Below are 26,603 nucleotides of genomic sequence, written 5' to 3' on the forward strand. Positions count from 1 at the left end.
GGCAGCCTCCTTTAGCCGGAATCTCACCTCCATTCTCCATCTGGCACCTGGCACCCCAGAACCCACCCTTCATTCAGAAAGGCCTCCTCACCAAGCCTCCATACTCCTTCCTGACTGCAGGCCCTGCCGCCCCCCATTCTGGAAAGCCTTCAGTCTCCAGGTGTTCCTCTCTAAGTCCTTCCCCCACCCCAAACCCCCCTCCTCCATCTTCCAGAAAGCCCTCTAGGACTCACCCAGCCCACACTAACTTCCTTCTCTTCTGAGGGCCTTGGGTCTGAAATCTCCAATGAAAGGCTAAGCTCTGATGTAAAACAGATCCATCTGGATACAGTCACAAGCTTACTACTGTTTGCGTTTCTTAAAATATAAAATCACAACTGTTATACAAATATAAAATGAACTGCACAGGTCAAAGATTTCATTTTTAACTCATTAATTAACGAGGCGGGAAAAAAGACATTTTACACAATTTAAAGGAAAATCTGAAGCACAGCCACAAGCATCCCTCTTAGCCTCCTCTCACAAGATCTCCACTGACCTCACCTGATAAAATATATTTGCATCTCAAGAGACAGGAACAGTTTCCCATCAGAGTCAGGTTCTTACAACTTCCAAAGTAATTAAACAGCTCAGAGACCGTGAAAGCTACAAATTCCTATTGCTGTTTGTTGTTGTTTAGTCGCTAAGCTTTGTGATCCCATCGACTAGCCCACCAGGCTCCTCTGTCCATGGGATTTTCCAGGCAAGAATCCAGGAGCAGGTTGCCATTTCCTTCTCCAGGGGACCTTCCCAAGCCAGGGATCAAACCCACGTTTCCCCCTTGGCAGGCGGATTCTTCACCACTGAGCCACCAGGGAAGCCCTAGAAAAACAGACAATCATGTGCCAGGTAACACCTAACAGTCAATTAGAAGGACACCTGCTAATCTTTTCTGCTGTTTTGAAGTGTCTCATCATCTTACCTGGCATGGCTTAAGCAAGTGTGCATCTCTGGAAAATCACTTACATTTGGTGGTTCTCAGTCTCCTCACCCGTAAAGTGGGATGTGAGCACAAAATCCTCCAAGCTCTCAGCAGAGAGCAGCTCCAGGAGGCGCTGCCTAGGACTTCACAGGTGTTTCTGTGCCCGCCCTGCCCCGCCCCTGCTTCCACCCTCTGCTTCAGCACCACTTCTGAGCTAGTCAGCCTTGGGGGGCTGCACTCCTGGGCCCCACACCCCATCAAGCAAGAATCAAGCCCTCTTCTTTTCCTTCATCTCCCTTAACATGTTCAAGGAGACCATTAGCAAAATCAGAGGGAGAGAAAAAGATCTTTTTAAAGCTGGTGGCAAGGGGGGAGGGGGCTGCTTCCCTAGTGGCTAAGTAGTAAAGAATCTGCCTGCCAATGCAAGAGACACGGGTTCGATCCATGATCCAGGAAGATCCCACATGCCTCGAAGCAACTAAGCCTGTGAGCCACAACTACTGAGCCTGTGACTTCGGGAGCTGGTGATGGACAGGGAGGCCTGGTGTGCTGCAGGCCATGGGGTTGCCAAGAGTCGGACATGACTGAGGGGCTGAACTGAACTGACCCTTAGTATTAAACATCAGAAGACTCCTCCCAACATTAGAATGGATAAGTTGGCCAAACCTAGGAGTGATGGGGATAAGAGAGCACACTCTAGGGCAGGTCCCCACAGCCTGGCACTGTACTCTCGAGGCACCTCACTGTCCTGAGATGGAACTGCATGACCCCTCCCAGCTCCTTCCTCCAGTATTGCAACTCTGCCCTTGGTGTAACAGACATTGAACATCGCTGTGTTTCCCTAGTGTCCAGAAGATGTCCCTCCTGTGACTCTGACCCCATACAGAAGAAAGCCTCAAGAATATATGGACATACCTACTGAAGTCAAGAATAATCACAGACATGCACAAACTTACCCACAAGGATGTTCACTGTGGTGTTGTCTGGAAGTGTGAAAATCTTAAAACTGAACACCCAGCAGTAGAGAACTGATTAAATACTGGATGGTATTTCCATAACATCTTATAGGAGAACCCAAGTGCACCTTTTGGACAACCCAATAAAATACAGTAAAGCCATCTGACACAGCGCTAGGCAGCCATGAAAACTGTGATGTAGGAGAAAAGGGTGAGCAAGCTCACTCCATTAAGGACACTTGTAGAGTCGTGAGATTTAAAAGGAAGAAAAAGAAACCTCAACATTAATAGTGATCAGTATTTGTGTTCTTTTTTCACTTTTTCAAGTTTCCCAAGTGTCCTACATGAACATGTGTGTGGATAGGCAGATCAACAGAAACCTGAAGCTAAACCCCAACACCACATGCCCAGTGGAAACCATTCTGTGTTCCAGTGCAAAGAACAAGTCAGATCTGTCAGCTCAGCAACGTTCAAACGGGGTGGGAGGGGATGAACTCTTTTTCAGCTAGGGCCTTCCACAAGGGCCCCACAAAATACACATACACACAATCTTACCAATGGGAGAAGGAAATGGCAACCCACTCCAGTATTCTTGCCTGGAGAATCCCAGGGACAGAGGAGCCTGGTGGGCTGCCATCTATGGGGTCACACAGAGTCGGACACGACTGAAGCAACTTAGCAGCAGCACAGTCTCGCCAAAGGGGACAAATTAAAGGTAAAACCACTCAACAACCAGAATATCCATCCTGCATGGATCAGCAGGTGTCTGCTCAAGAAGGTCAAGGTCACCTTTAGCAGGGTGGTGCAGGGGGCAGAGCCCTGGCCTGGCAGCCCTAGAACCACCAACCCTAGCTGGTCTGTCCCCTCCTTTCCCTAGTCCTTTAATTGTTCATCCATAAAACAAATGCATGAGGTTGAACCTCTCAGGTTCCATTTCTTAGGACTGGGAGATGTTTCCCTATATTCTTCCCCGCCCCCAACAGTTCTGGATGGAGGTGGAATCCTCCAGCCTGGGTCCCTCCATCTCCTTCAGTCTAGGGTGACAGGGTAGACAGTGCAGGAGTCAGAGCCCGGAATAAACAGTTAGCAAAGGGAGCTGGGAAGAGCCTCAGTCACCAAGGCTCTAGACCATGCAGGTCCCCCTGCCACCACCCAGGGAAGCCCAAGATATGGTGACTGGCAGAGCTGGGGTGGAGGGAGGTTTGTTTTCTCAACCAGAGCCTGCTCTGCCCCTACCCTCCACTCAGTGCCAATGGCTGCCTGGCCTCTCCTCCACCCCATCCCTCTGGCTCCTCTCCTTCCCCACATTTTATCATCGACATCTGCAGCTCCTTATCCTCATGTTTCATTTTTGGTAACATGACCATCAAGGAAATGGGGGTTAGGAGAACTGTCAATAAAGTATTTCATCAATTAATTCATCAGATTTAGAGTGCATGCTCTGGGCAGGACCCCAAGGGTCTCTCCCTCCTGAGACTCCCAGTTAACTGTGGGAGTGCTCAGTCACTTCCGCCATGTCCAACACTTTGCAACCCCACGGACTGTAGCACACCAGGCTTTTCTGTCCATGGGATTCTGCAGGCAAGAATACTGGCGTGGGTTGCCATGCCCTCCTCCAGGGGATCTTCCTGACCCAAGAATCGAACCCGCATCTCCTGCATCTCCTGCACTGCAGGCAGGTTCTTTACCCACTGAGCCACCTGGGAAGCCCTCCCAGCTAAGCAGAGGAGATTAAATGATTCCACAAATAACTGAGAAGCACCCAGACTACAGGGGTGCAATTATCAGGAGATCTATTGTAATAAAGAAAGGGAGGTCTGGGAAACGGGGCTGGTCCACGGCCCCTAACCAGAGTTGGGACAGGGCAGGAAGGCCAGGAGCCCCTCCCTGAGGCAGGCTCCAGGGTCAGGGTCAAGCTCTATGCCCAAGGTTTGGGTATGGCGGGGTGAGAGGGCACAGGGTTGGGCGAGGGGAACAGGAAACAAGCAAGCTGGTTGCTCAGGAGAGGAACGCTTCAGTCCGGCCTAGCTGACACTCCGGAACACCCAAGAATCACCGGCGGGCAATCGGGAGCAGGAGGACCTGCCAGGCTTGTCTGCTTCGCCCGGTGGCCATGACAGGGCTCCCCTTCCCCGGGGCCCAGGCTGGCCTCTGGAAACCCGTCTGGACGCCCTTCCCTGCTCATAGTGGTTATCTGCTCTCTTCTGCAGGTTTGTATGTCCGCGCCTCTGCTCCCGCCTGTCTGTATGTCACACTCTACACAGGTCTGTCCGTCTGTCCTCACACGTCTGGCTGGCGCGCTGGCCTCCCAGCTTCTCTCGGCCTCCTGGCCATGCGCCCCGCCTGCCGCTGTGTGGGTGTCGGGCTGGCAGTGCGCAGAGGGGCGCGGCTCGGCCCTCCCCCTCCGCCGCTTCCCCCAGCTCAGGAATGACCCGGGCGGCGGCCCGGCGCTGCTGAGGCCCCGGAGTCGCGGCGCAGGGCGGCGGGAGCGGGCGGCCGTGGCGTGGGTGGCTGCGCGGGGCCGGCGGAGGGCCGGGCGGGGCTGCGGCAGGGCAGGGCCGGCACCGGGAAGCCACTGCCGCCGCCGCCTCGGCCGGGGATCGCGGGCCCCGGGTCGGCTCGGCCGGGCCCCGCCCCGCCCCGCCCCTGCACGCCAGGCAGGCCGTGGCGGAAAGGCGCGCCCCCCGCGACGCCCGAGCCCGAGCGCAGCGGCATCCGAGCGGGAACCGGAACGCGAGCGGGAGTTGAGCCAGAGCGGGAACCCGAGCTGGAGCCGAAGCTGGAGCCGGCAGTGCGGCGCACGGAGCGGAGCGAGGCAGCCAAGCCGAGTAAGGGGCGTGGGGCCGGGGGCGGCGCTGGGGAGGGGCGGGGAGGGCGTCCCGGCCCCCTCCCCCGCGCTCTGCGGCGGCCCCAGCGCACGCACACACCCCGGGGGCGCTCAACGCTGTCCCGGGGAGGAACCGCAGCGCGCTTCGAACGGGATCCCCGCTCTCCCGCGGATCCCTGCCCCGACCCCCGCGCCCCCGGGCGGGCCACCGGGACCCGCGCGGACCGTGGCTGCCCCTGAACATGCCATCAGGCCCCGGGATGGAGAGCACTCCCCGATTCTTGCCTGACTGGAGTCCCACACCAACATCCACCCTATGTAGGGGGCAAAAAAACAGTCTCCACGACCCCGCGCTCTTGGTTTCCCGGACCCCTAAACAACCTACCCAAGAAGGGGGAACCAGGACGCAATTATGGCTGGGGTGGAAGAGGAAAGGGGCTCCGGGCTTGAAGAGTTTGAAGCTAGAACCCACCCGCGACCCTCCAGCAGGGAAGTTTGACCCTCCAACGGGCGGGTCACCAGGGCCATGCCCCCGCTTCAGTGCCTGCCTGCCGCGCTGGTCTATCTCAGTACCATCGGTGGGAGAGGAGGTGTCCACACTGCACCTTCTCCAGCTCTGGGTCAGACTTTCCCTGGCGCGGTAAGTGAGGCTGAGTCCGAGGCGGCTGCTCTGGCCGGCTGCGCAGCGCCAAGCGGCATAGCCGCCCCTCCCCGCGCGCCCTCGGAAGTTGGTTAGGGCCCACCCGCTCCACGGCGGACTCGCACAGCCCTTCCCCTCCCCCGTCGGCCAGGCGGTCCTGAGGCTGGCTCGCCGAGGATCCAGGGTTGCCCTCCTGATGATCCCACGCGCCGTGCCGGCGGGGAGAGCCAGGCCCAGGCTGGGAAGAGGAGGGCACGAGTGACAGGTGTCAGCCGCGAGGGCTCCAGGAGCTTGGTCCTTGGTCTTGATTTCACACAGTCCCACAGGCGCCTGCCTTTGAGCAAGCCCCTCCTGACTCTCCACAAACATCCTGACTGCTCTACTGGAACAAGTGGCTTCACCTCTTTGTGCCTCAGTTGCTCTGCTGACATGTAGGTAGGATTCTGTTGTGAGCAACGTGATCAAGGGCTTCCAAACCAGAGGGTGGACTTGGCTGACTTTCTAGCTATGTGGCATTAGGCAAGATACTTAACCTCTCTGAGCCTCAGTTTCCCTATCTGAAACATGGGGAAGGTGGGTGGATTGGAGGGAATAAATGAGGCGATGCCTGGGAACGGGCGCAGGGCTAGCACACACAGGGCTAGCATGTGTTTGGTTGGCAAACAGCTAGCTGTCAATTCAGGCTGACCACAGGTGACATTCTGTGAAGTGTCTAGCACCAGTGGATGCTAAGGCAGAGCAAGATCCTCTGAGGTGGTAGGGACACCACCCCTTCTCAACCCCGCTCCGAGGAAGTCTTGAGTCCCCTAACCCTCTCCTTAGGGCCAGCCCTTTCTCACTGTTCCCTCCTCCCTGGATGCTCTGCTTCCCAGCGGGCACTGGCCTCCCCCTACCTATCATCTCCATCCCAGTTGAGAAAGACTATCTAACCCACTCTTTCTTTGGCCCTAGATTGAGGTCTGTTCCCCAGGCAGAGGGCTCCCCACGTCCTTCTCACACTCTGTGCGAGGGAATTCACACTTCCCTCCACTCCTGGGTCTGGGCCTAGGGAAGGCTGCTTTCCCTGAGGCGCAATCAGACAGTCAGGTGGCTTGGATGTTCCAGTGGTGACAGTTCAGACAGGCAGTGAAGAGCAGCAGAGGGAGCAGCTAGGGCAAGGAGACAGCGGGAAGTCGGAGGGGGTCCCAACCCTGAGGCTGTGTGGACTGTGGTATGTTCATCCAGGCGACTGAGCCACGAGGCACCAGAAGTGATGAGCCTTGGGGAAGAAGCGGGGCCCATGAATGACTTTGAGAGGTTAGAAGTTCAGAGCTGGAAGGTCTCCAGGAAGAGATCTGCCCAGTCTGTGCAGCAGACACTTCAGACCCAGGGCAGAACCCGGGAGGCCCAGGAGCTAGGGGAGGATGCTGGAATCCCTGGGGTGGCATGGAGGGTTGAAGGTGCTCCAGGTGTTGGGAAGAAAACAAATTCCACCACTTATGGACACCTGTTTTAGTCCTACTCACCTGCGCCCCAGCTGCCAGAACAGAAGGGAATGTTGGGGGGCAGTCTGTCCACATGTTGCCTGGAGGGACACACATAATGGGCTGCCTCCTCGAAGCTCTTACTACACAGAAACCCCCTCTGTCCTCTTCTTCCTCTACAGCCTACTCCCCTCCCCCATTCACCCACCAGGGTGTCACACCCTTGCATCTTCCATAACTCTCACCTCTTCTTCCCAAAGGAGTTAATCAGAAACTAATTAGGAGGTTTGTGTCTCCTAGTCCACACAGTATTTGGAGCACAGCCAGGCGTCAACGTGATGGGGATACAGGCACCTCCTCCAGTCTTGGGGAATCATTAGTTAGACACATTCAGATGCCTGTTCCCTGAAGCCTGTGCCCTGGAAGTGCTCAGAGCACAAGGTGTGGAAAGGTGGCAGTTGGCTCTCAGCCTCCTAAAGGGAGAGGGCTTTCACCCTCCTGAAGCTTCCTGAAAACCAGGAGGGCTTCTGAAGCCCCTTGGCACAAAGGAGAATTGTGTCTGAGAGCACAGGTTCTTGGAGCTGGACTACCTGGGTTTATGGCATGTGATTCTAGGCAGGAGAGTCACCCTTCAGAGCCTCCATTTCCTCTTGAAAATGGCAACAAATACTCTAGACCCCTTGTAATGGCCTTGCTATGTCTGCATTAAGAACATGCATTGAACACATGCTGTTTCCCAACCATAAGTATTTTCCCTTTGGATTCTGACAACAGCCCTCTGATCTAGGTACTATAATTGTCCCTATTTCATAGATGAGAACACTGAGGCTTAGAAAGGTTAAGGACTAACTTTGCTAGGTATAGGAAACTTAAAACATCACTATGACTCATCATAATTTTATAAGTTTGTAAAATTGATAATTAGCACACTGTATTTTAGATAATATGTAATTAGTTACTGGAATGTTTCCTCCCTGGGTATCTCCAATCATTGGACATCTGTGTTAATTGCCCATGGGCAATTTTTTGAGACACCTTCATGTTTTTATATTCAAACTGTATCAAACTGATTTAAAAGAACAGCTGCCCCCATTTATTCCCTATCCTTCATCTCCATTTTTCTCCATAGCCCTATCACCCCCAACATTTACATATCTTATTCATCTGTTTATTGTCTGCCCTCATCCATATAATGTAAACTCCCCAAAGGCAGGGACTTTTAACCATTTTGCTTACTCTCATATCCCCAGAGACAAAAACAACCACCAGCACTTCATATGCTCTGCAAATTATAAAGTGTTTTACAAACATAAGGTCTATTATTGTTATTATTTTTGCCAAATGTATAGCTTGCCTAAAATAAAACCTTAAGGTTCATGGCAGAAACTTCCCTCAAAAATCTGGCAAGTAGGACCTGCTCAAGTGCCAGGGAAAATGTGATGAAGGTTAAAACCAGTTTGAGATTACTTTCCTAACATGTTAATAAAGCTCCTTATCAGTAAGTTGAAAGACAAGTTAATTTTTTTTAATCTTTGCAACAACAAATGGCATGCTCAAAGGCAATTAAATTAGCATTTAAAATTTCCAATGAGTTAACTATCACTGATTTATTCACTTACTCTTTGTTACAGAAAATCATTTGTAAAAAACAAAAGAACACAACAAGCCTCCTCAATCCCACCACTGTCCAGAGTATGGATACCCACATGACTGGATACTTCAGTCTATTTCCTTTTCATCTTTTTCTGTGTGTGAATATTTTCTCTCATTTTTTCCCTTAGAAAATAAGGGATCATGTTGTCAGCAGAGTTATATAACCAGCTTACTTGGTGACATCCCCTCACCATTGACATTAAAGTGAAAGTCTTTATTAAAATTTCTTTAAAGCATGACTCCATGGCTATATAATATTCCATTATAAGCATATGCCAAAATTTTCTCAGCCTGTCCTCTGTTATTGGACACTGGGGTCGCTGCTGTAATAATGTTTTTCTATATCCTTACTAGTGTTGTCTAGGCCTTGAATGAGTCTTCTCTACATCCTTGGTCATGACCTACTTGCTGGTTTGCAAATGGACTGGTTTATGTAGTTAGTGAATCCATTCTTAGAGGTTGGGCGCTGGTGGCAGTGGGGAAGGCAGCTGATCCAACAAAGCGCTACTCCAGGTAAACTAAGGCAACATGGAGACCCTGTAAGCTCCAGGCATTTCCTGACCAACCCAGGATAGCACACATGTGGCCAGATGTTGCATGGGGGCAGAAGGCCTCTTTGCTGCCAGGGCTGCCAAACATCCTGGATCTCTCTTCTAAAATCAGTACCAAGTTACTGCTTGCAAATCTATGTGTACTCTGCCAGCCTCTCTGTTATCATCCTCTCACTCTTTTTCTCCTCCACTCCTGAGTTCATCTGTGTCTTCATTTGATCACATGACAAATGTTTACAGGCACACCTTGTTTTATGGCACTTCACAGATATTGCTTATTTTTACCAACTGAAGGTTTGGGACAGTCTTGAACCAAGCAAGTCTATCAGCGCCATTTTTCCAACGGCATTTGCTCACTTCATGTCTCTTGTGTCACATTTTGGTAATTCTCACATTTCAAAATTTTTTTCTTGTTATATTTGCTATAGTGACCTGTGATCAGTGATTTTTGATGTTGCTATTGCAATAAGGGGCTACCCAGGTGGCACAGTGGTAAAGAATCTGCCGGCCAACACAGGAGACACAAGGGACATGGATTCGATCTCTGGGTGGGGAAGATGCCCTGGAGGAGGAAATGGCAACCCACTCCAGTATTCTTGCCTGGAAGATTCCATAGGCAAAGGAACCTGGCGAGCTACAATCCCTGTTGCAAACAGTCAGACACCACTGAGTAACTGAGCACACAACACAGTAAGATTACCACTTGCTGAAGGCTCAAAGGATGGTTACCACTGTTTAGCAAAACGCATTTTTAAAGTAAGGTATGTACAGTGTTTTTTACACAAACGGCTACTGCAAACTTCATAGACTGCAGGATAATGTAAACCTAATTTTGATATGCACTGGGACACCAAAAAAACTGAATGACTCGCTTTACTGTGGTGATCTGGAATCTCGCGGACCACCAAACCACAGTTATCTCTGAGGTATTACCTGTAATGACATCTATCTGCATTTGCCATGGAATTTTTTTCTCCATTAGAGGGACCATCAGCTGGGTCTCACACTTCAAGACCAGCCCCCCTCATTTCTGAGACTCCTTTCTGTGGAAAATGGCGGTTTGTTTTGAGATCCAGTGGTTTGAGCACGCATCGCAGACGTGGCCCATCCCCCAGGCCAGCCACTGTGTGGCCCTGCCCAGTTCACCACGGACCCTGGCGAAGCGCAACCCTCCAGTATGGCTGCCTCTGCTGCGCATGCGCGAACCATCCCGTCTCGCGCAGTTACCCGGCTGCTTCTGCCGGGGAGACGGAGCCGGTCCCCTTAACCACAAGCTCCCTGATCGAGATCGGAGTGTCACGGTGAGCCACGGAGCGGAGGGATTCTGGGAGCAGGGACGCGAAGAGAAGTGGGAGTGACGTGGACTTACCGCCCACCATTCTGCCACTTCAGAACCTGGAAAACTGCAGTCTGCCGGCCGCCCGCCTGCCCGCAATCCAGTCGGAGATGAGTCACAGGCAGGGACGCGCCTCGACTCAGATGCTGGGCGCTGAGTGAGACGGGCGCGAGGGAAGACGTGACCTGGGTGTCAGATCTGTGGTGTGGGGTGTCCCTGGCAGTAACCGCGAGGTAACAAGGTCCCTCTCTGCATTTCTCTCTCTCCATCTCTTCTCTGTGACTTTGGGTGGGTTATGTCACGAGCGTATGAGTTTTCTTATTTGCAGTATGAAAATGTTACCTACTTCAGGAGACCTGTTGCAGTAATTTCGGTGATATTAACTGGCACATGGAGGTGCCTGGTGAACATGAGCCACCCTGAAAGCTGGAGTGCCCAGATTATCTTCATTTACAGAAATGTCTACTTGACCGGTGGCAAAACCTGCCAGCCCCTTGCCAATCTTCTAGCCCCCTGGGAACTTACACAATTTCCACCACCCACCCAAACTGACCATGGAAAACCATATGTAATGCCCCTGCCCTGGGAGGTCATCTCCCACCTCCCCATGCCCTGCGAAAACCCCAGTCTTAATCTCATAGTCACAATGCCCAGTGAGAGGAAAGAGGGGGTACAGGGGACCTCTGATAGACATGTCACCTTGGGGACAATTCCTTGAAGCATGGGGGTGGTCAGCACCCTTTGTGGCATCAGATGCCACCAGGGTAGCCATATAGAATGTATACATTCATTGTGCATTTACTAACTGCCTACTCTACGCTAGTTCACTAGAAAGGGAAACAGAGGCTGGACCTGTGGAGGCTGGGGCAGAGGCTTGGGCATTTTCCTGAGGGTACTGGGAGCTACCAAAGACATTTCAGCAGATGACCTGATCCATTCTGCCTCTCTGGAAGTGGTACAAGAGATGACCTGTCAGAGCACTGTATCCTCCTCCCATCTCACACACAGCCACAGTGCACACCCGCAGAAACGAACACAGACACAAGTACACACATGTATTTTTAGAAAGCACAGATCCCAGGCCCTGAGATGCTTTGTGAATTTTCTGGTGTGAAATCACAGTTCCCCAAGCAGCCTGCCACACCAGTTCTAGAGGCCAGTTCTACTTTCACTTCCCCCATCAGAACTCTTGACTTGGGTTTCTATGGGGACTGGGAGTGGGTCTCAGGCCAGCATAGGGTTCACACCAGGACAGGCTGAGCTGGAAGAAGTCACCTGGAGAGGGATTCCGAGGTCAGCAGCAGTGATGGCCCCTCCCTCCCACCCGCCTCAGGCAGCAGAATGAACATTTTGCAGCCACATACCTCATGCCAGGGACTGTCTGTACATAACCCCAGTCCTCATGGCAGGTAAAGTGTTCTTACTCTGCTTTTCCCAGGAAGACACTGAAGTTGAGAGGTGGAGTGCTTTGCCCAAAGCTACATTGCCAGGAAGTGGGAGAGTCAATATTAGCACTCAGGAACTGGATTTCTGAGCTTGGGCTCTCTAAAGACAGGTGTTTGTTTATTAAGTAAAAAAATGAATTCTTAGTATAGTTTAACCAATTGGCTCCATCAAAACATGGGGCCCATTTAGAGGATATATACATATATATAATAAAAAGGATCCCTGGAGAAGACAAGAGTGGGAACCTTTGGAACTGCCTCTTACGGAAAAGCTCTGTCCACAATGATATCATCCCCGGGATCAGGGAAGCCTACTCCCCCTGGGATGTAGAGGGGCCAGGCGCTCTGCCCGTTGGCTTTCAGCCAGCAGCTTCCCCTGCAAGTGCCTGCTGGGCTCCACATCCATCCAAAGGCACGGTTTGGTTTCTCCCAAGTCGAGTGACCACACTCCCTAGGAAATAAGAACTCTAACTCCCTAATATTCCCATGGCCTCCTATCACTTGGGGACCTACCAGGAGAGACTGAATCAGCTCAGATCTCCAGCAGCATGAGAGGATGAATTACTTTCTGAAAATGTTTCCTCCATTGCAAACAGGTACTAGAGTGATGTGGCAGTCCTTTACTGCACAGACATCTTGACACCTGGATATTCACATAGGGGTGTGTGTGTGGGGGGGGGGGGTATTGGTAAAGAGACAATTGTATTCTCTAGCTCTTTATTTCTGAATTGGTAATTTAATCTAGTAGGTACCTTCTAAGGAAGTGTGCTGGCTGACAGTGTGCGCTTTGGAGTCACACAAACTTGGGTTCCAGTCCCAGCCTGTAATTAGAAGTTGTGTGACCCTGGAAAGTTTCATAACCTCTCTGAACCTCAATTGCCTTATTTATAAAATGAGAATGAAAAAAGCATCTTTCTCTTAAAACGGTTTGATGATAATGATGATAATAATAAGGCTTGAGCTAGGCATTTATGAATACCCTTCCAGAGCCAGCTGCGGGACCTTGAACTAGTTTCTCGCTTTCTCCAGATCTCAGTTTCCCCTTCTGTGAAATGAGGACATTGAGCTGATCTGTTAGGGTCTTTTCAGCCCTAACAGTTACAGGATTCTCAGAGGTCAACCCAGGAGAGATATTCGCCCCCTTCCACCAACCACTGAGATGCCAGCACACATTTGTGCCACCTCTGCCCTAGAACCCTCATACTCCCCCCCCCCCCCAGACTAGGCACATGCTATCAAAGTCACGATCCTCTCCCCAGAGGTTGACAACCCAGGGTACACAAGCCCCAGCCTGCAGGGTCAGCAGGTGCCATGTGGGCGCCCCCATCACCTGCCTGTTTGTGTCTCTGCAGGTGAGCGGAGGGCCCTTCCCTGCGAGAAGTCAGAGCTCTGCACGTGGGCAGGCTGGCTCCACTGTTCTGCTCCAAGGATTACATGTCCTTCAAACGCCCCTGCCCCTGTAAGTCTCCTCCCCACCTCCTTCCGTGGACTGGGGCCAGCATGGCAGAGTCAGGTGCAGAGAATGTTTCTAGGATGTTTGGCCAAAGAGTTCCAGGGGTCTGATAGGGGTTCAATGTGATATGATGGATGGGGGGAGGGCAACACAGCAGACCCCTGACAATCTGCAAGAGATGTCTCACCTTGCCAATGCCTCCATATCAGCACTTCCCAGAGTGTGTGGGTCAGGGTTCTTCAAGGGATTAATATCAAGGGATATTAATGAGGTTACTTTTTTTAAAATTCCATAGTCAAATGAGTGTGGGAAATGCTGAGTGACACAAGTCAAGTCAGTTTTGCTGGACTCTTCAGAGCCTTTAAGGTGATGCTGTGTTGTGAGGCTCCATTGGAAAGAGAAAGCCCAGGGGTCTACCCAAACTTAGCTGACAACAAGGAATGTCTCATGAGATGGGTGCTTCACAGAACACATTCCTTGGGGTTCAGTGTCTGAGGAAACCCTTCCGAGAGCAGCCTCACCAGACAGTCCCTTGTTTGTTATTAATAATTCATTTTTTCATCTAATGAAGCCACTAGATGATTTTGCACATAACATTCTTCTCATGGCTCCCTGATGCCCACACATCTAGATGATGACTCAATCAGATATACCCTGGGGCTCGAGGCTGCAGCCCTGGGCTTACTCCCCTACTCATCATCAACCCCGCCTTCACGACCCATGCTGCCACGCTGACCCCAGAGCTGCCTCTCTCCCCGGCAGCCACCTGCTTCCTCCCACGATGTCCCCTGAGCCCCCTCCAAGGCACCATCATCTGCTGCATTTTGGGAGGACGTGCATAACCTCCCCATCCCTTCTCCCTGGGGAGGTTGGGACTGTGAGTCTGTGTGAGATCAGGGCCCCCAGCTGAGGTTCCCTGTTTACCTGTCAACTCCCTCACCCTGCTCACCAGTGTCTGTTCAAATCTGTACCATGTCCTACATCCTGGGGTTGAGGAACCTCTCCTGCAGAGAGTCAGACTGCCAACTGTCAACTCTGTGAGCGTCAGGGGGCTGCTGTAGTGGAGGTAGGGAGAGCTGGCCTATCCTGTCTGGGAGCGGCCATCACCAGGCGTGCCGGGGGAGTAAGGCGGCAGTGTGTTCATTGTGCAGGGAATGTTTTCAGGAGGTAGGGGAGAGCATCCTGGCTGCTGGCTGCCGTGGGTACCAAGGAGGGCGTAGATCAGGAGCGATAAGCTTTCTGATACATAGGACAAGCTCGGTAAATTATTGTTACTGTTACCACCATGTCTGCTGATCAGCTATCAAAACCTCAGGCCAGGTGAGAAGGCTGCCATGGGAGCAGGTCAGAGCCCAGGAACACCTGCCCCACAGGGTCAGGGTGGTTGTACTGTCACCCCCAGGAGCAGCTGGCAGTGCAGAAGGCTGGGCTGCTGAGTGTGGAGGACTTTCCAGAACCTTCTGGGGTTGAGCCAGGCCCTGTGGAGGCCTGCCGTCTGCACTAACAGGGGCCATCACCCCAGGACAAGGCTCCGTGCGAGCAGCTCTTGAGGACTCCAGGGTGTGGTCATGGGTATCCTGGGCAGGTCAGGAGCAGTCACTGCACTTCTCTGAATCCCCCTCTCCCCGCACAGGCTCGGCACCTGGCATGTAGTAGTTACTCAATAAATGTTCGCTGAATGAATAAATGCAGTCCGACACTATGGATGAGGCCCTGGAGGGGGAGAAGCTGAAGCTCCTGACTCTGCCACCAGACTCTCTCCGTGGCTCTGGCCAGCCAATCCTCATCTCTAAAATGAAGTGGTTATCTGAGGCCAGGGGGTTCCAGGAGCTCAGAGCAGCTGTGAGGCTCCTTGGAGGGTGAGGGGAGACCAGGTGGGCAGAACCCAGATGCCCCACCACCCGCTGCTTCAGCCAGAGCAGCTCTGCTTACATCTCTGGGTTGGGGGTCTGTTCAGATTCCGCTTAGAGGAGGAGGTCCCAGGCACTGGCAGGCCAAGCCCCATGTGGGTATCCAGGCCCACCCCTTCCTCTACCGTCTCTTCTCTTCTCTGCAGGATTCTTCTCTTCTCCTCAGTGTCCGGTCGGACTCTTTACCTTTTTTCTGAGCTAAGAAGTGCTCGCCGTCCTCCCTTTCAGCACCCCTAATCTGCTTCAACCTGGCTCCTGCACCCTCACCCCCATATGACATCAGTGGCTGTGTCACCAAGTCCGTCCCAGAGTTTTCAGTTCTCAGCTGCATCTGACCCTGTTGGTCCCATCAACCCTGCTGGTGGCTCCTCGACTGGGTTCTGGACTCTGAACCCTGGGGTTTTCCTCCAGCCCCTCTGGCTCTCTGGGCTCTGATCATCCATTCATGGTCTCCTTTGGTGCAAGAGGAGGGTGCATTCTTCCCACACCTGCCCAGGGATGCTAGGTCCCCCAGGACTTTAACCCCACTGGCCTTCTTGCCCTGTACTCCCCAGACCATTTCATCCTCACTCTTCTTTCAACTACAGCCTATAGGCCAGCAGTTCCCATGACTCTCTTCCACTCCGGTTTCTGCCTAAGCTGATTCCTTCTGCCTGAGCTGATTCCTTCTGCCTTCCACTGCCTATCTCCCCTGGGTAGCCCCACCTCCACTGCTCAAGTACAGCCTGTCCCACACTGAACTCCTTGCCCTCCCCTCCATGCCAGCTTGCTTGATTTTGCTCTCTTGGTTTAGGGCACCACCATCACCACCACCCAGTCCCACTGGCCAGAAATCTACAAGTGACCCTCAGTTTCCCTCCAACACCTGCATCACTACCAGCTACCCAGGGAGACCCCAGGGTCTCCAAAGTAGGTCAACAGATCTCTCTCCTGACTTCCCCCCCACCCCAGTCCAACCCCCTCCTCAGACCCCATCCTGGGAATTGCTGCCTCAGTAGATATTCATGGAACCAGACAACCAGACAAGTGAACAAATGGAGTGAAGCGGACTGCTTGTGGTTGGCCTCCTGGGCTCACAGACGAGAGGCCCTCATGTGGTTTTCTAGGAGGGATGCAGAACCACAAGAGTCCCTGATGCCCTGATTTACCTGGCCTGGGAACACTGAGGGACAAAGCCAGAAGTCTCAGGCTTCATCATCCAGCCACAGACACACACCCTCTTTTTTAGCACCTCCTCTCCTGCTCTGTGAATTTAGACACCTAACAGGGAATCACTTGAACCATCTTAGCTCACAAAATTATCTTATATGTGAAGATGCCCAAGCCCATTAAAATCTGGAAAACTTAGGACAGGAACCATAGTTTGTCCCTGTCTGGGTTTCCACACCCCTACATCCTGCCAGTTGAGAGGGGCAAAGAGGAAAGTCCCCAGAAGGAAAAACAAGTACCAAAGGTTCCCTAGCAAGACCTGGCTCCTTCAAGTTAAGAGTTCAGGGAAGTCAGGGAGTGTCAACAGGGAATGTGAACCTGGGGGAGGGCAGTGGGCACAGGTCTGGCTGGCATCCACAGCTTTGGACACTGGGTGAAGTGGGACCACCCACTGGCCTCTCAGGAGCTGGGCAGCCCTCAATCAGACCAGGCTGCGCCGACTTCTCCCAGGCCCTGCCCACATCCTGGGCTCCCCCAACCCCTATTACATCCCAAGGATCTTAGTTCATCTCAGCCTCTCACAGAGAGAGCCCCAACAAACCTCCATGTCCCTCCTTCTCAGTCAGGCAGATGAAAAAAACTAAGGCAGGAAGAGGAGGCAAGAACAGGAGAGCGGAAGCCCTGAGGGATTTGGCTGCAGGCTGCAGGAGGGAAATCTGGTCTCCTCCCTGCAAGTGCAGGCCTGTGAGCCATTTCCAGCCTTAAGCACTGAGTAAGAAGGACCAGCCCGGCTCCTCAGAGAGGCTGGACGCGTGGGAGCCTCCTCCATCTGGCCCCAGCTGGGCAGGGCAGCCCAGGATTTCCCCAGGATCCAGGCTTCAAGAACAGATGCTTCCTGTAACTACTTCTTTACCACGAGCACATGGGAGCTCCACAGAGCTTCCTGTGGTGTGAAGTGGGGGTGGCCGCAAGGGACAGACCTGGGGGGAGGAGGGGCTTTGGGGCCTCAGGGGAGACTGAGGATGCAGCGAAGCAGGGCTGAGAGTAGAGGGTAGCAACCACTGGTCCACAGAGGAATTGGATGGGGCTTGTCTCTGCTAAGTTCACAGGCTGCCAGCAGGCCAGAAGGAATCATAGCCTAGAAAAGCCTCTGGGTGGGCTTGGGCCTCCCTCAGAGTTGTGTGATGTGATCGACAATGCTTGGGTTCAAGGACAACATAGCATTGACACCTGCCAGCTGTGAGATCTAGAGCAAGTTTCTTCACATCTAGAAACCTCAATCTGCTCATCTGTAAAATGTAAACAGTCATAATAGCCTTTTGGTTTGATGCCCAGATTTGATATGTCACAAGGAGAATCTAGCTTGGTGCCAGGCACTGAGAAGATGCTTGAGAAACTTGAAAGTCATATCCTTTTGACCACCCTCTCTCTGCAATGCTTAACATGACCCAAGTCTTTGGCAACAGAATGGCGAAAATGGAGAGAGATGGGGACTCTGGAGATGAACCTGGGGTGTGGACCAGATACTGCTGTTTTCTGCTCTGCTTATTGTATTACCTCTGAAGAGATTTCACTGTCAAGAGAAGGAAGAACTTGAGAGCTAGCTCCTGAACCCCCAGCCATTGAATGGAGAGTCCACTCTGTGGCCCCATGAACATCCTGGCTACCCCTCCTCTGAGTTCTCTGGTCGATCCCAGAGTCTGACTGTAGCAAGTGCTTGGCATCTGACAGCTAATCTCAGTTTCAAATGCACAGTCATTTTATATTAATATTAGAGCCTTGACAAGAGGGCATCAGCCTCAGCTTGAGTGCTTCATGTCGTACTGTTAAACAGCAGCAGTACCCCAGCTTTTGCAGAGCACTCCCATCTGGTAGAGATTTTGTGCCCCAAACTTTCTGAGTTTCTACTGCTCTCCTTTCTCTTCTACCCCAAACCAATTAATCTGAAAATCCTAACAGTTTCACTTTGAAATCTGACTCCATCTTGCCACTTCCACCACTAAGCCCCAGGACCAAGGACACCATTGTCATCACCTGGACCACTGTTCTGGCCTCCTAACTGACCTCTCTGCCACCCTCTTGCCCCCCTCCAGCCTACTCTGCCAGCCTATAACCCTGGGAGTGTGGGAAAGGGAAGGATCTAGAGACTGAGCCTTGAGTTGGTTTCTGTATCTAGAAATCTTGCCAAGCAAGCGTAATCCCTGGAGTTGTCACCCACAGCACCCCAAAGCCACGTACACTGGGGAGGATTTACCTGCAAACAGGAATGAGTAAGGACACTGCCACTTCTCTGCCAAGGACTACACTACATTAGCTACCCTCCTGTACCTGGAAGCGTGCCTAGGGTGATTAGGAAAGGCTGGTCATCCTCTGTGACATCACCCCAGAAGTGTGCAGGACCGCATGCTTCCCAGTCAGGAGAGAGAGGCCCCAAGAGAGAAGTCACATGCCCTGTGGGCCCAGGGACCACTGGAGGTGGCAGCATCTACAAGCAGAAACTTCCAGGCCCAAGCTCAGGGCAGTGGCCACACTAGTCCCTCTGAGAGCCTGATACATTTTCACCTCCTCGAGTTCCTTCTGTTTGCTTCTCTCTGCATTTAAAGTACCATGTCCTCTATTAGCCCTGGTTTCATCAGCTTCTAAGGGCTGCTCCCTCTTCCCACCTGGACTCCGTATCTGTAGGTGACCTCCAGGCCTTGTTTGAAAAAGTCATTCCAGAGCTTTCCTCTGCCCATCCACCAGGCCCTTCAGTCACTGGATAATACTTGTCTCCCCTAGGAATAGGGCTAGAGATATAGCTGATTACAGTAAAAACAGCAAGAGCTGAATGACACAGGCTCCAAAACCACTGAAGCGAATGTATTTAAATCATCCAAGCCTCTGTTATTCAGCTATGAAATGGGATCATGAGACCCACTTTTCAGGGTGACTGAGAGTGTAGTGAGCACACAGTCAGTCAGTCAGGGTTTGTTCTATCCTCCTCCTCTGGCTTCTCTATCCCACAATGAGAGGAGGTCTTCCTGCAGGGTCCTCCCAAGACTGTTCCAAGGAGAGATCAGGTCTTCCCTCTCTGTTTCCAGCTGGGTATACAGACACAGCATGGCATACTTGGCTGTACTTCATCTCACAGGCTCTCATCAGGGGCTAGCCAGGTGCCAGCCTTTCACCAGACCCCATCACAGGCACATAATGAGACAATGCAAGCAAATGGGTTCTCCCTACCTTCTAGACTGGATGTAAGAGGTCTTCTGCTGACCCTATGGGACTTACCCAGGGACTCAACTGCAACTGCCTCTCACTAGAGATGCAGAAACTGAGAGATGCATACTGGGGACTGAACCAGGTCACCTGGCGTGTCTGCAGCTGAAACGTTGATGCTCCCAGCATGACTCCACATGAAGTGCTCTTTCCACGAGGAGCCTGCTCTCCTCTGTTCTCAGGGAAGATAACGAAAAGAGGATAACTATGATAACACGCCATGTCTTTAAAAAAAAAAAAATTTAGACCTTACTTCCACATGGGGAGGGAAATCCTGAGATGGAGCAGCTGTTGGGCTTCAGGTTCAGTGGTCAGAGATGAACATCACCGAGGAGCCAGGTTCTTTCCATCTTCTTGCTTCACTGTAAGATGGCCATTGTAAGATTGCTGCATTGAGAGATGGCCACCATTAACCCAGGCAGTGACACAACTTTTCCCAGAAGTTCCCCAGCATACCACCCTCATGTCTTACTGGCCAGAATTTAGTTGCATGTCCACCCCTAAGATAATCCTAGTTAAGGAATGGTAATACCAGGACTGGTTTACCAAGCTAGTTTTTAAAAGGACAAAGGTTGTTAGAACCTGGTCCCCCCTCAGTCTAAAATGGAGGCAGTGGACAGTCAGGCCAACAAAACCTTCCCCTTTTGGCTTCTCAGTCCTTGCTCTCTGGGCCGCAAGTCTTCAGGAGGACCTCTAAATATCTTAAGTGAGAACTGAACTGAACTGAGGAGTCCCTTTTATGGGGATTCTCTAGGGTTAGGTGTTTTTTTCTTTTTTTCTTTTTTTTTTTTTGGTTTGTGTAGTAGAGAAATACCAGCTCACAAGAGTAGCTAAATATTCAGGATTAATGACCCATTGAATCATTGGTAGCCAGCCTGAAATCCATCATGATGGGAGTTTTACACTGTAGAAATTGGCAAACAACACCAGAAATCAGGAATTTTTTTTCTTTTTCCTGGAAAGCCGGTTTGCCAGCACACCACTGTATAAAACACACACACAGAAATATGCACAGATCATTAGTGTACAGCTGAACCTTCACAAACCCAGCACACTCAGATCAAGAAATACATCATGAGCTGCAGTTACAACTCCTGCCACGTGCTCTCCCAGGCCCTACGCTATGCCCAGCTCAGCCACTGTCTTGACATCTGTCACTATAAATTGGCTTTTCCAGGTGTTGACCTTTACATGTTTGGAATCACACAGAATGTTCTCTTTTGATCTGGCTTCCTTTGCTCAGTATTCTGTCATGAGATTCAATGACAGTACTGCATATAACTGTAGATCACTTATTCTCATCACAGTGTGTACACTGACATGTTGGAGTGTATAATATTCCATTGTGTTGATATACACAAATAACTCATCCATTCTACTTTAATGGACATCTGAGTACTCTTCCGAGTTGGGTGATGAATAGTGAACGTTCTAGTAGAATGCTGTCCAACAGAGCTTTCTGCAATAATGAAAATGTTCTATATCTTTACTGCCCAGTGATAGCCACTAGCCACTTGCAGCCACTGAGCCCTTGAAATGTAGCTAGTGCAAGTGAGGACTAAATTCCTTAACTGAAGTACAGCTGATTTACAATACAGTTAGTTTCAGGTGTACGGCATACTGATTCAGTATTTTTTCAGATTATACTCCATTATAGGTTATTACGAGATAATGGGTACAATTCCCTATGTTATACAGTATATCCTTGTTGCTTATCTATTTTATGTATGGTAGTTTGTATCTATTAATCCCACATCCCTAATTTGTTCCTTCCTTTTCCCCTTTGGTAACCACAAGTTTGTTCTCTGTATCTGTGAGTCTATTTCTATGTTGTATATACATTCATTTGTATCACTTTTAAGATTCTGCATATAAGTGATCTTATATAGTATTTGCCTTCCTTGTCTTATTTCTCTAATATTCTCTAGGCCAATCCATGTTGCCACAAGTGGCATTATTTCATTCTTTTTTATAGCGTAACAGTATTCCATTCCATACATACATACATATATATATATAAAATCACACCTTTTTAATCCAATTGTCTGTTGATGGACACTTGGGTTGCTTCCATACCTTGGTAACAGTGACTAGTGCTGCTATGAACATTGTGGGGGCTTCCCTGATAGCTCATTTAGGAAAGAATCCGCCTGCAATGCAAGAGATCCCGGTTCAACTACTGGGTTGGGAAGATTCACTGGAGAAAGAAAGGATAGGCTACCTACTCCAGTATTCTTGGGCTTCCCTTGTGGCTCGCTGGTAAAGAATCTGCCTCCAATGTGGGAGACCTGGGTTCAATCCCTGGGTTGGGAAGATCCCCTGGAGAAGGGAAAGGCTATTCTGGCCTAGAGATACCCATGGACTCTACAGTCCATGGGGTCTTTGGGGTGCATGGATCTCTTATAGTGTTTTCATTCTCTTCAGATATATACCTTGAAATGGAATCATATGGTAGTTTTATTTGTGGTTTTTTTGCTGGATCATATGGTAGTTTTATTTGTAGTTTCTTAAGGACTCTCCATACTGTTTTCTACAGTGCCTGCACCAATTTACATGCCCACCAACACTGAACTAGAGTTCCCTTTTCTCCAAATCCTGTCCAGTATTAGTTATTTGTGTTTCCTTTTGATGGTAGCCATTCTGACAAGTATGAGGTGATACTTCATTGTGGTTTTGATTTGCATTTCTCTAATAATTAGCTATGTGGAGCACCTTTTCATGTGCCTGTTAGCCAGCTGTATGTCTTCTTTGGATAAATGTCTATTCAAGTCTTCTGACCATTTTTCGATTGTTTTTTTATATTGAGCTATATTATTAATCCCTTGTTGGTCTCATCATTTGCAAATGTTTTCTCCCATTCTGTAGGCTGTTTTTTTGTTTGGTTGATGGCTTCTTTTGCTGTACAAAAGCTTTTAAGTATAGTTAGGTCTCATTTGTTTATTTTTGCTTTTATCTCTTTTGCTTTAGGAGACTGGGCCAAGGAAATGTTGCTACAATTTATGTCAGAAAGTGTTCTGCCTGTGTTCTCTGCCAGCAGTTTTATGGTTTCAGGTCTTACCTTTAGATCTTTAAACCCTTTTAAAGTTTATTTTTGTATATAGTGTGAAGGAATGCTCTAATCTCATTGTTTTACCAGAAACTGTCGTTTTCCCAGCACCACTTGTTGAAGAGACTGTCTCTTCTCCATTGTATATTCTTGCATCCTTTGTCATAGATCAATTGACCATAGGTGTGGGGGGTTATTTCTAGGTTCTCTATTCTGTTTCATGGATCTATGTATCTGTTTCTGTCCCAATACCACACTACTTTGCTTACTATAACTTTGGAGGATAGTCTGGATTTGGTAGTTATGCTTCCAGCTTTGCTCTTTCTTATTTACTGGAGTATAGCTGATTCTCAGTGTCCTGTTACCTTCAAGTGTGCAGTAGGGTGACTCACTTATACGTATGTATTCATTCTTTTTTTAGACTCTTCTCATATAGATTATCCCAGAACACTAACTAGAGTTCCCTGTGCTATACAGTAGGTCCTTGTCAGTCATCTGCCTTATGTATAGTACTGTGTGCGCTGCCAGCTTTGTTCTTTTTCCTCAGAACTGTTTTGGCAATTTGGGGTCTTTTGTGGTTCCATAAAAATATTAGGATTATTTGTTCTAGTTATACAAAAAATATCATGGCTATTTTGGTATGGAATATACTAAATCTGTAGATTGCTCTGGATACTATGGCATTTTAATAATATTATTTCTTCCAATCTAGGAGCATGGGACATTTTCGGTTTCTTTGAATCATCTCCGATTTTGAGGAATTAAATTTTTAATTTAATTTTCATTAATTTAAAAAGCTACATGTGGCTAATGACTATCATATTGGACAGCACTGTTCTAGTATGTGGCTTCTGGTGAACATATTGATGCATTTCTGTTGGAGGATTCATTCTGCCCAGGAGTGGAATTTCCGGGTTATAGGACATCCATATGTTTGACTTTAATAGATAGGGCTAAAACAGTTTTCCAGAAGGGCAGTACCAGTCCACTCTCCTGTAATCAATATATGAGAGTTCTAGTTGCCCTCCATCCTCACCAGTGCTTGCTCTGAATTTTTTCACTTCAGCCATTCTGGAAAATAGTAGAAATATCACCTTGTGGTTTTCATTGGAGTTTCTCTAGTTATTAAGTACAGTGTACTAGCACCCTGGATATACTCTTTTGTGAAGTGATTATTTAAGCCTTTTGCCCACTTTTTTTCAATTGGGCCTTTTTAGTATTAATTTCTAGGAGGTCTTTATATATTCTGAATACCAGACCTGTGTTGGATATATTATTGCAAAAATCTTCTTCCTCTTTGTGAACTGCTTTATTTTTTTAAGATTTTTTTTAACATGAGCCATTTTTAAAGTCTTTATTGAATGTGTCACTATATTCCTTCTGTTTTATGTTTAGTGTTTTTGGCTGAGAAGCATGTGGGATCTTATCTCACCAAACAGGGATCAAACCCGCACCCCCAGCATTGGAAGGCAAAGTCACAGCCACTGGACCGCCAGGAACGTCCCTGGATGCTTTATTGACTCTTATAACCATGCCTTTGCATTCAAAGATATTCTCAAATTTTTATACAGAGAGTATTTATCAAGTCTTACATATAACTGTTTGCTTTATTCATATTTAACTTTAAAATTTACAGATAATAAAATGATATGGAGCATACAGTTAGGGGATACCCTCTTGGACTTCTTAGGAGCAGAGGATCCTGTTGATGCACTTCAAAGAATACGTTTTTATAAATGTGAAAGCCAAGATGGGCACCTTTTTAAGTTGGATGGCAGTCTTATTAAAGAGTTTTTGTCAATTATTGAAATTTTAGGTGTTAGGTTAAATGAAATTTAAAGAGACTGCTTGTGAAATAACTTAAAACTTTTTAAATTTTTTCTTATTTTTTCCAAGATACAAAAGTACCTCTAACACTAAAATAATGACTATGATCCCAACAGTTTAAGGACAATTACAGTACATGCGGCTATATACTTGCACAGTATGTCACCAACACTCTCTAAACAATAAGAACAGTCGCAATGGGGCACGGCTCTCACGTTATCCTTGCCAGAGAGCACAATGATCAATTACACCTGAGCGATGCTAGCACACTGCCATATCTACCAAGCGTAAAATCCAATTATCTAGAACAACATGACTATCAAATTCCCAGCCAGTATGGAATTTCTGAGTCTGTATATTCAGAAACCTATGGAGTATTCCTTAAATTCTTTTAAAATAGGAATTATACTGAGCATTAAAAACACTGAACTAAATAGTTCAATCACCATAGTGGCTGAAATTCAGTGTCTGATTTAACAAATGTTTACCTATCATTTCAAAATCAATTTCTGCTCAATCCTAACACAGCCAGCACTTCTCCTGCAGTGGCATTTATTTTTAAGTGCTCAAGAATGAAAGGCCCAGCTATACACCATAGTCTTATTACAAGAGCCATGGGGAAGGCAAGCCCATAGAACACACACAAGAGGAGAAAGACATGCCCAGCATCATCCCTTTGTTCAACGCTGGCTTTGGTTTAGAGGAAAGGAGAACACAAAAACATATCATAAAAACTGAATGAGGATCATGTTTAGTAGGTAAGAAACTAAACTGTTTCCAAGTTTAGTAGGTAATCAAGAGTTATACTTCCGCTGCAAAAATCTTTACAGGATTGGAAGTACTAAAGTGACACTAATACTGAAACAAAGGTAATCAGAGGTAGCAAAGGCACTGGCGATATGAGTCATCATCAAAAGACAGCCCGGGTAAATATCGCACATTTCCTGTCAGCTGCTGCGAAGACTTGCATTTTTCAAACTGAAAAGGAATACCGTGGGGCTTTTTACTTATCACTTACTTGAAGAAAGGCTGTTTTAGGTCCCCTCATTGAACATGAGACCAAGGTTTCCAAATGAGTTTTCCTCTATCATCACAAGCTGCATCATACTCAGTTACTATTGTTTGACATTGAACTGCTATATGTGATAGCATAGCTACTCTCTTGACTATGCCACAAAGAACTATTAGAGTGAAGGAGCTAATTGTGCAAAAATGTAGGATCCCATAAGAATGTGAAGGAGAAACCTTCTATGTCTTGGAATCTATTATCTGGTTCCAGGCACCTGCACAGACAGGTTCCTCCTTGAGAAGCATTTGCCAGTGTCCCAGCCAAGTTACAAATTATTTAGAAACTCTTTCAAAATCTTCCCCTTGTTCTAGCCATGTCCTTGATCCTGTTCACATCTCAGTCCCCATGCCCCTTGCCCACCCTGAAGCCCAAACTCCCACCAAAGATCTTTATTTTAATATAGTACAACTTACCCGTTGTTTCATAGTCAGTATTAATACCTTTGTATCCTGTTTAAGAAATCCAAGGTCATAAAGATGTTCTATAGTGCCTTCCTATTGAAGCTTTACTGTTTTGCCTTTCATATTTAGTACTATGTCCAGGGAATGTTTTGTTAAGATTTTAAGGTTTGTCAAGCACCTACTGTGTTCCAAGCATCCTGCTAAGCAGTGTGCTTTAATTAACTCAAAGAATTGCTGTTCCCACTTTGCAGTTGAAGTGCTAGAAGCTCAGAGGGGTAAACTGCCCAGAGACCACCTGCAAGAGGTAGGGCCAAGATCTGAACCCAGGACTCTGACTTGGCAAGATCCGAGGACCAGATGCATGTCAGCTTTGGTGGAGGAGCTCTGGGGTTTCCCCCCACACCACCACTGCCCTGAGGAAGATGACTGAGGAGTGAGCCTTCTCCCAGAGGACACTAGGGCCATTCACCTCAGACACTGAATGCTAGTGAATAAAAGGCATTAGGACTGGGGCTGGGGTGCCCCAGCTCAGGGCTACAAAGCAACCTTGGGGACTGGGGGGATTCAAGACTTCTCCACAAACACTCCATGTTTTTAGAAAACTACGTTCCATGAACCACACTGAGTAGCTGAGAAACTACTCCAAAGCTCCACGGTT

General features: G+C 49.0%; 1 protein-coding gene across 5 annotated transcripts in view; it reads left to right on the forward strand.

Annotated features, from left to right (window-relative positions):
- Positions 1-4,620: 4,620 nt before the first annotated feature.
- The window catches only part of BEAN1 (brain expressed associated with NEDD4 1), a 38,321-nt gene continuing 16,338 nt past the window's right edge, over positions 4,621-26,603 (forward strand). For 2 of the 5 annotated variants that reach the window (XM_065925455.1, XM_065925458.1), the window contains exons 1-4: positions 4,621-4,745; positions 10,034-10,352; positions 10,444-10,620; positions 13,185-13,291. In XM_065925455.1, coding sequence (XP_065781527.1) covers positions 13,267-13,291 — 25 coding nt within the window. In that variant the 5' untranslated portion in view covers positions 4,621-4,745; positions 10,034-10,352; positions 10,444-10,620; positions 13,185-13,266. Of the gene's footprint in view, positions 4,746-5,702; positions 5,820-10,033; positions 10,353-10,443; positions 10,621-13,184; positions 13,292-26,603 lie in introns of all 5 variants that reach the window. The other 3 variants (XM_065925457.1, XM_065925460.1, XM_065925456.1) reach the window with 2 other exon arrangements.

The sequence above is a fragment of the Muntiacus reevesi genome, chromosome 2 (genome assembly GCF_963930625.1).
Source record: "Muntiacus reevesi chromosome 2, mMunRee1.1, whole genome shotgun sequence".
Taxonomy (NCBI): Eukaryota; Metazoa; Chordata; class Mammalia; order Artiodactyla; family Cervidae; genus Muntiacus; species Muntiacus reevesi.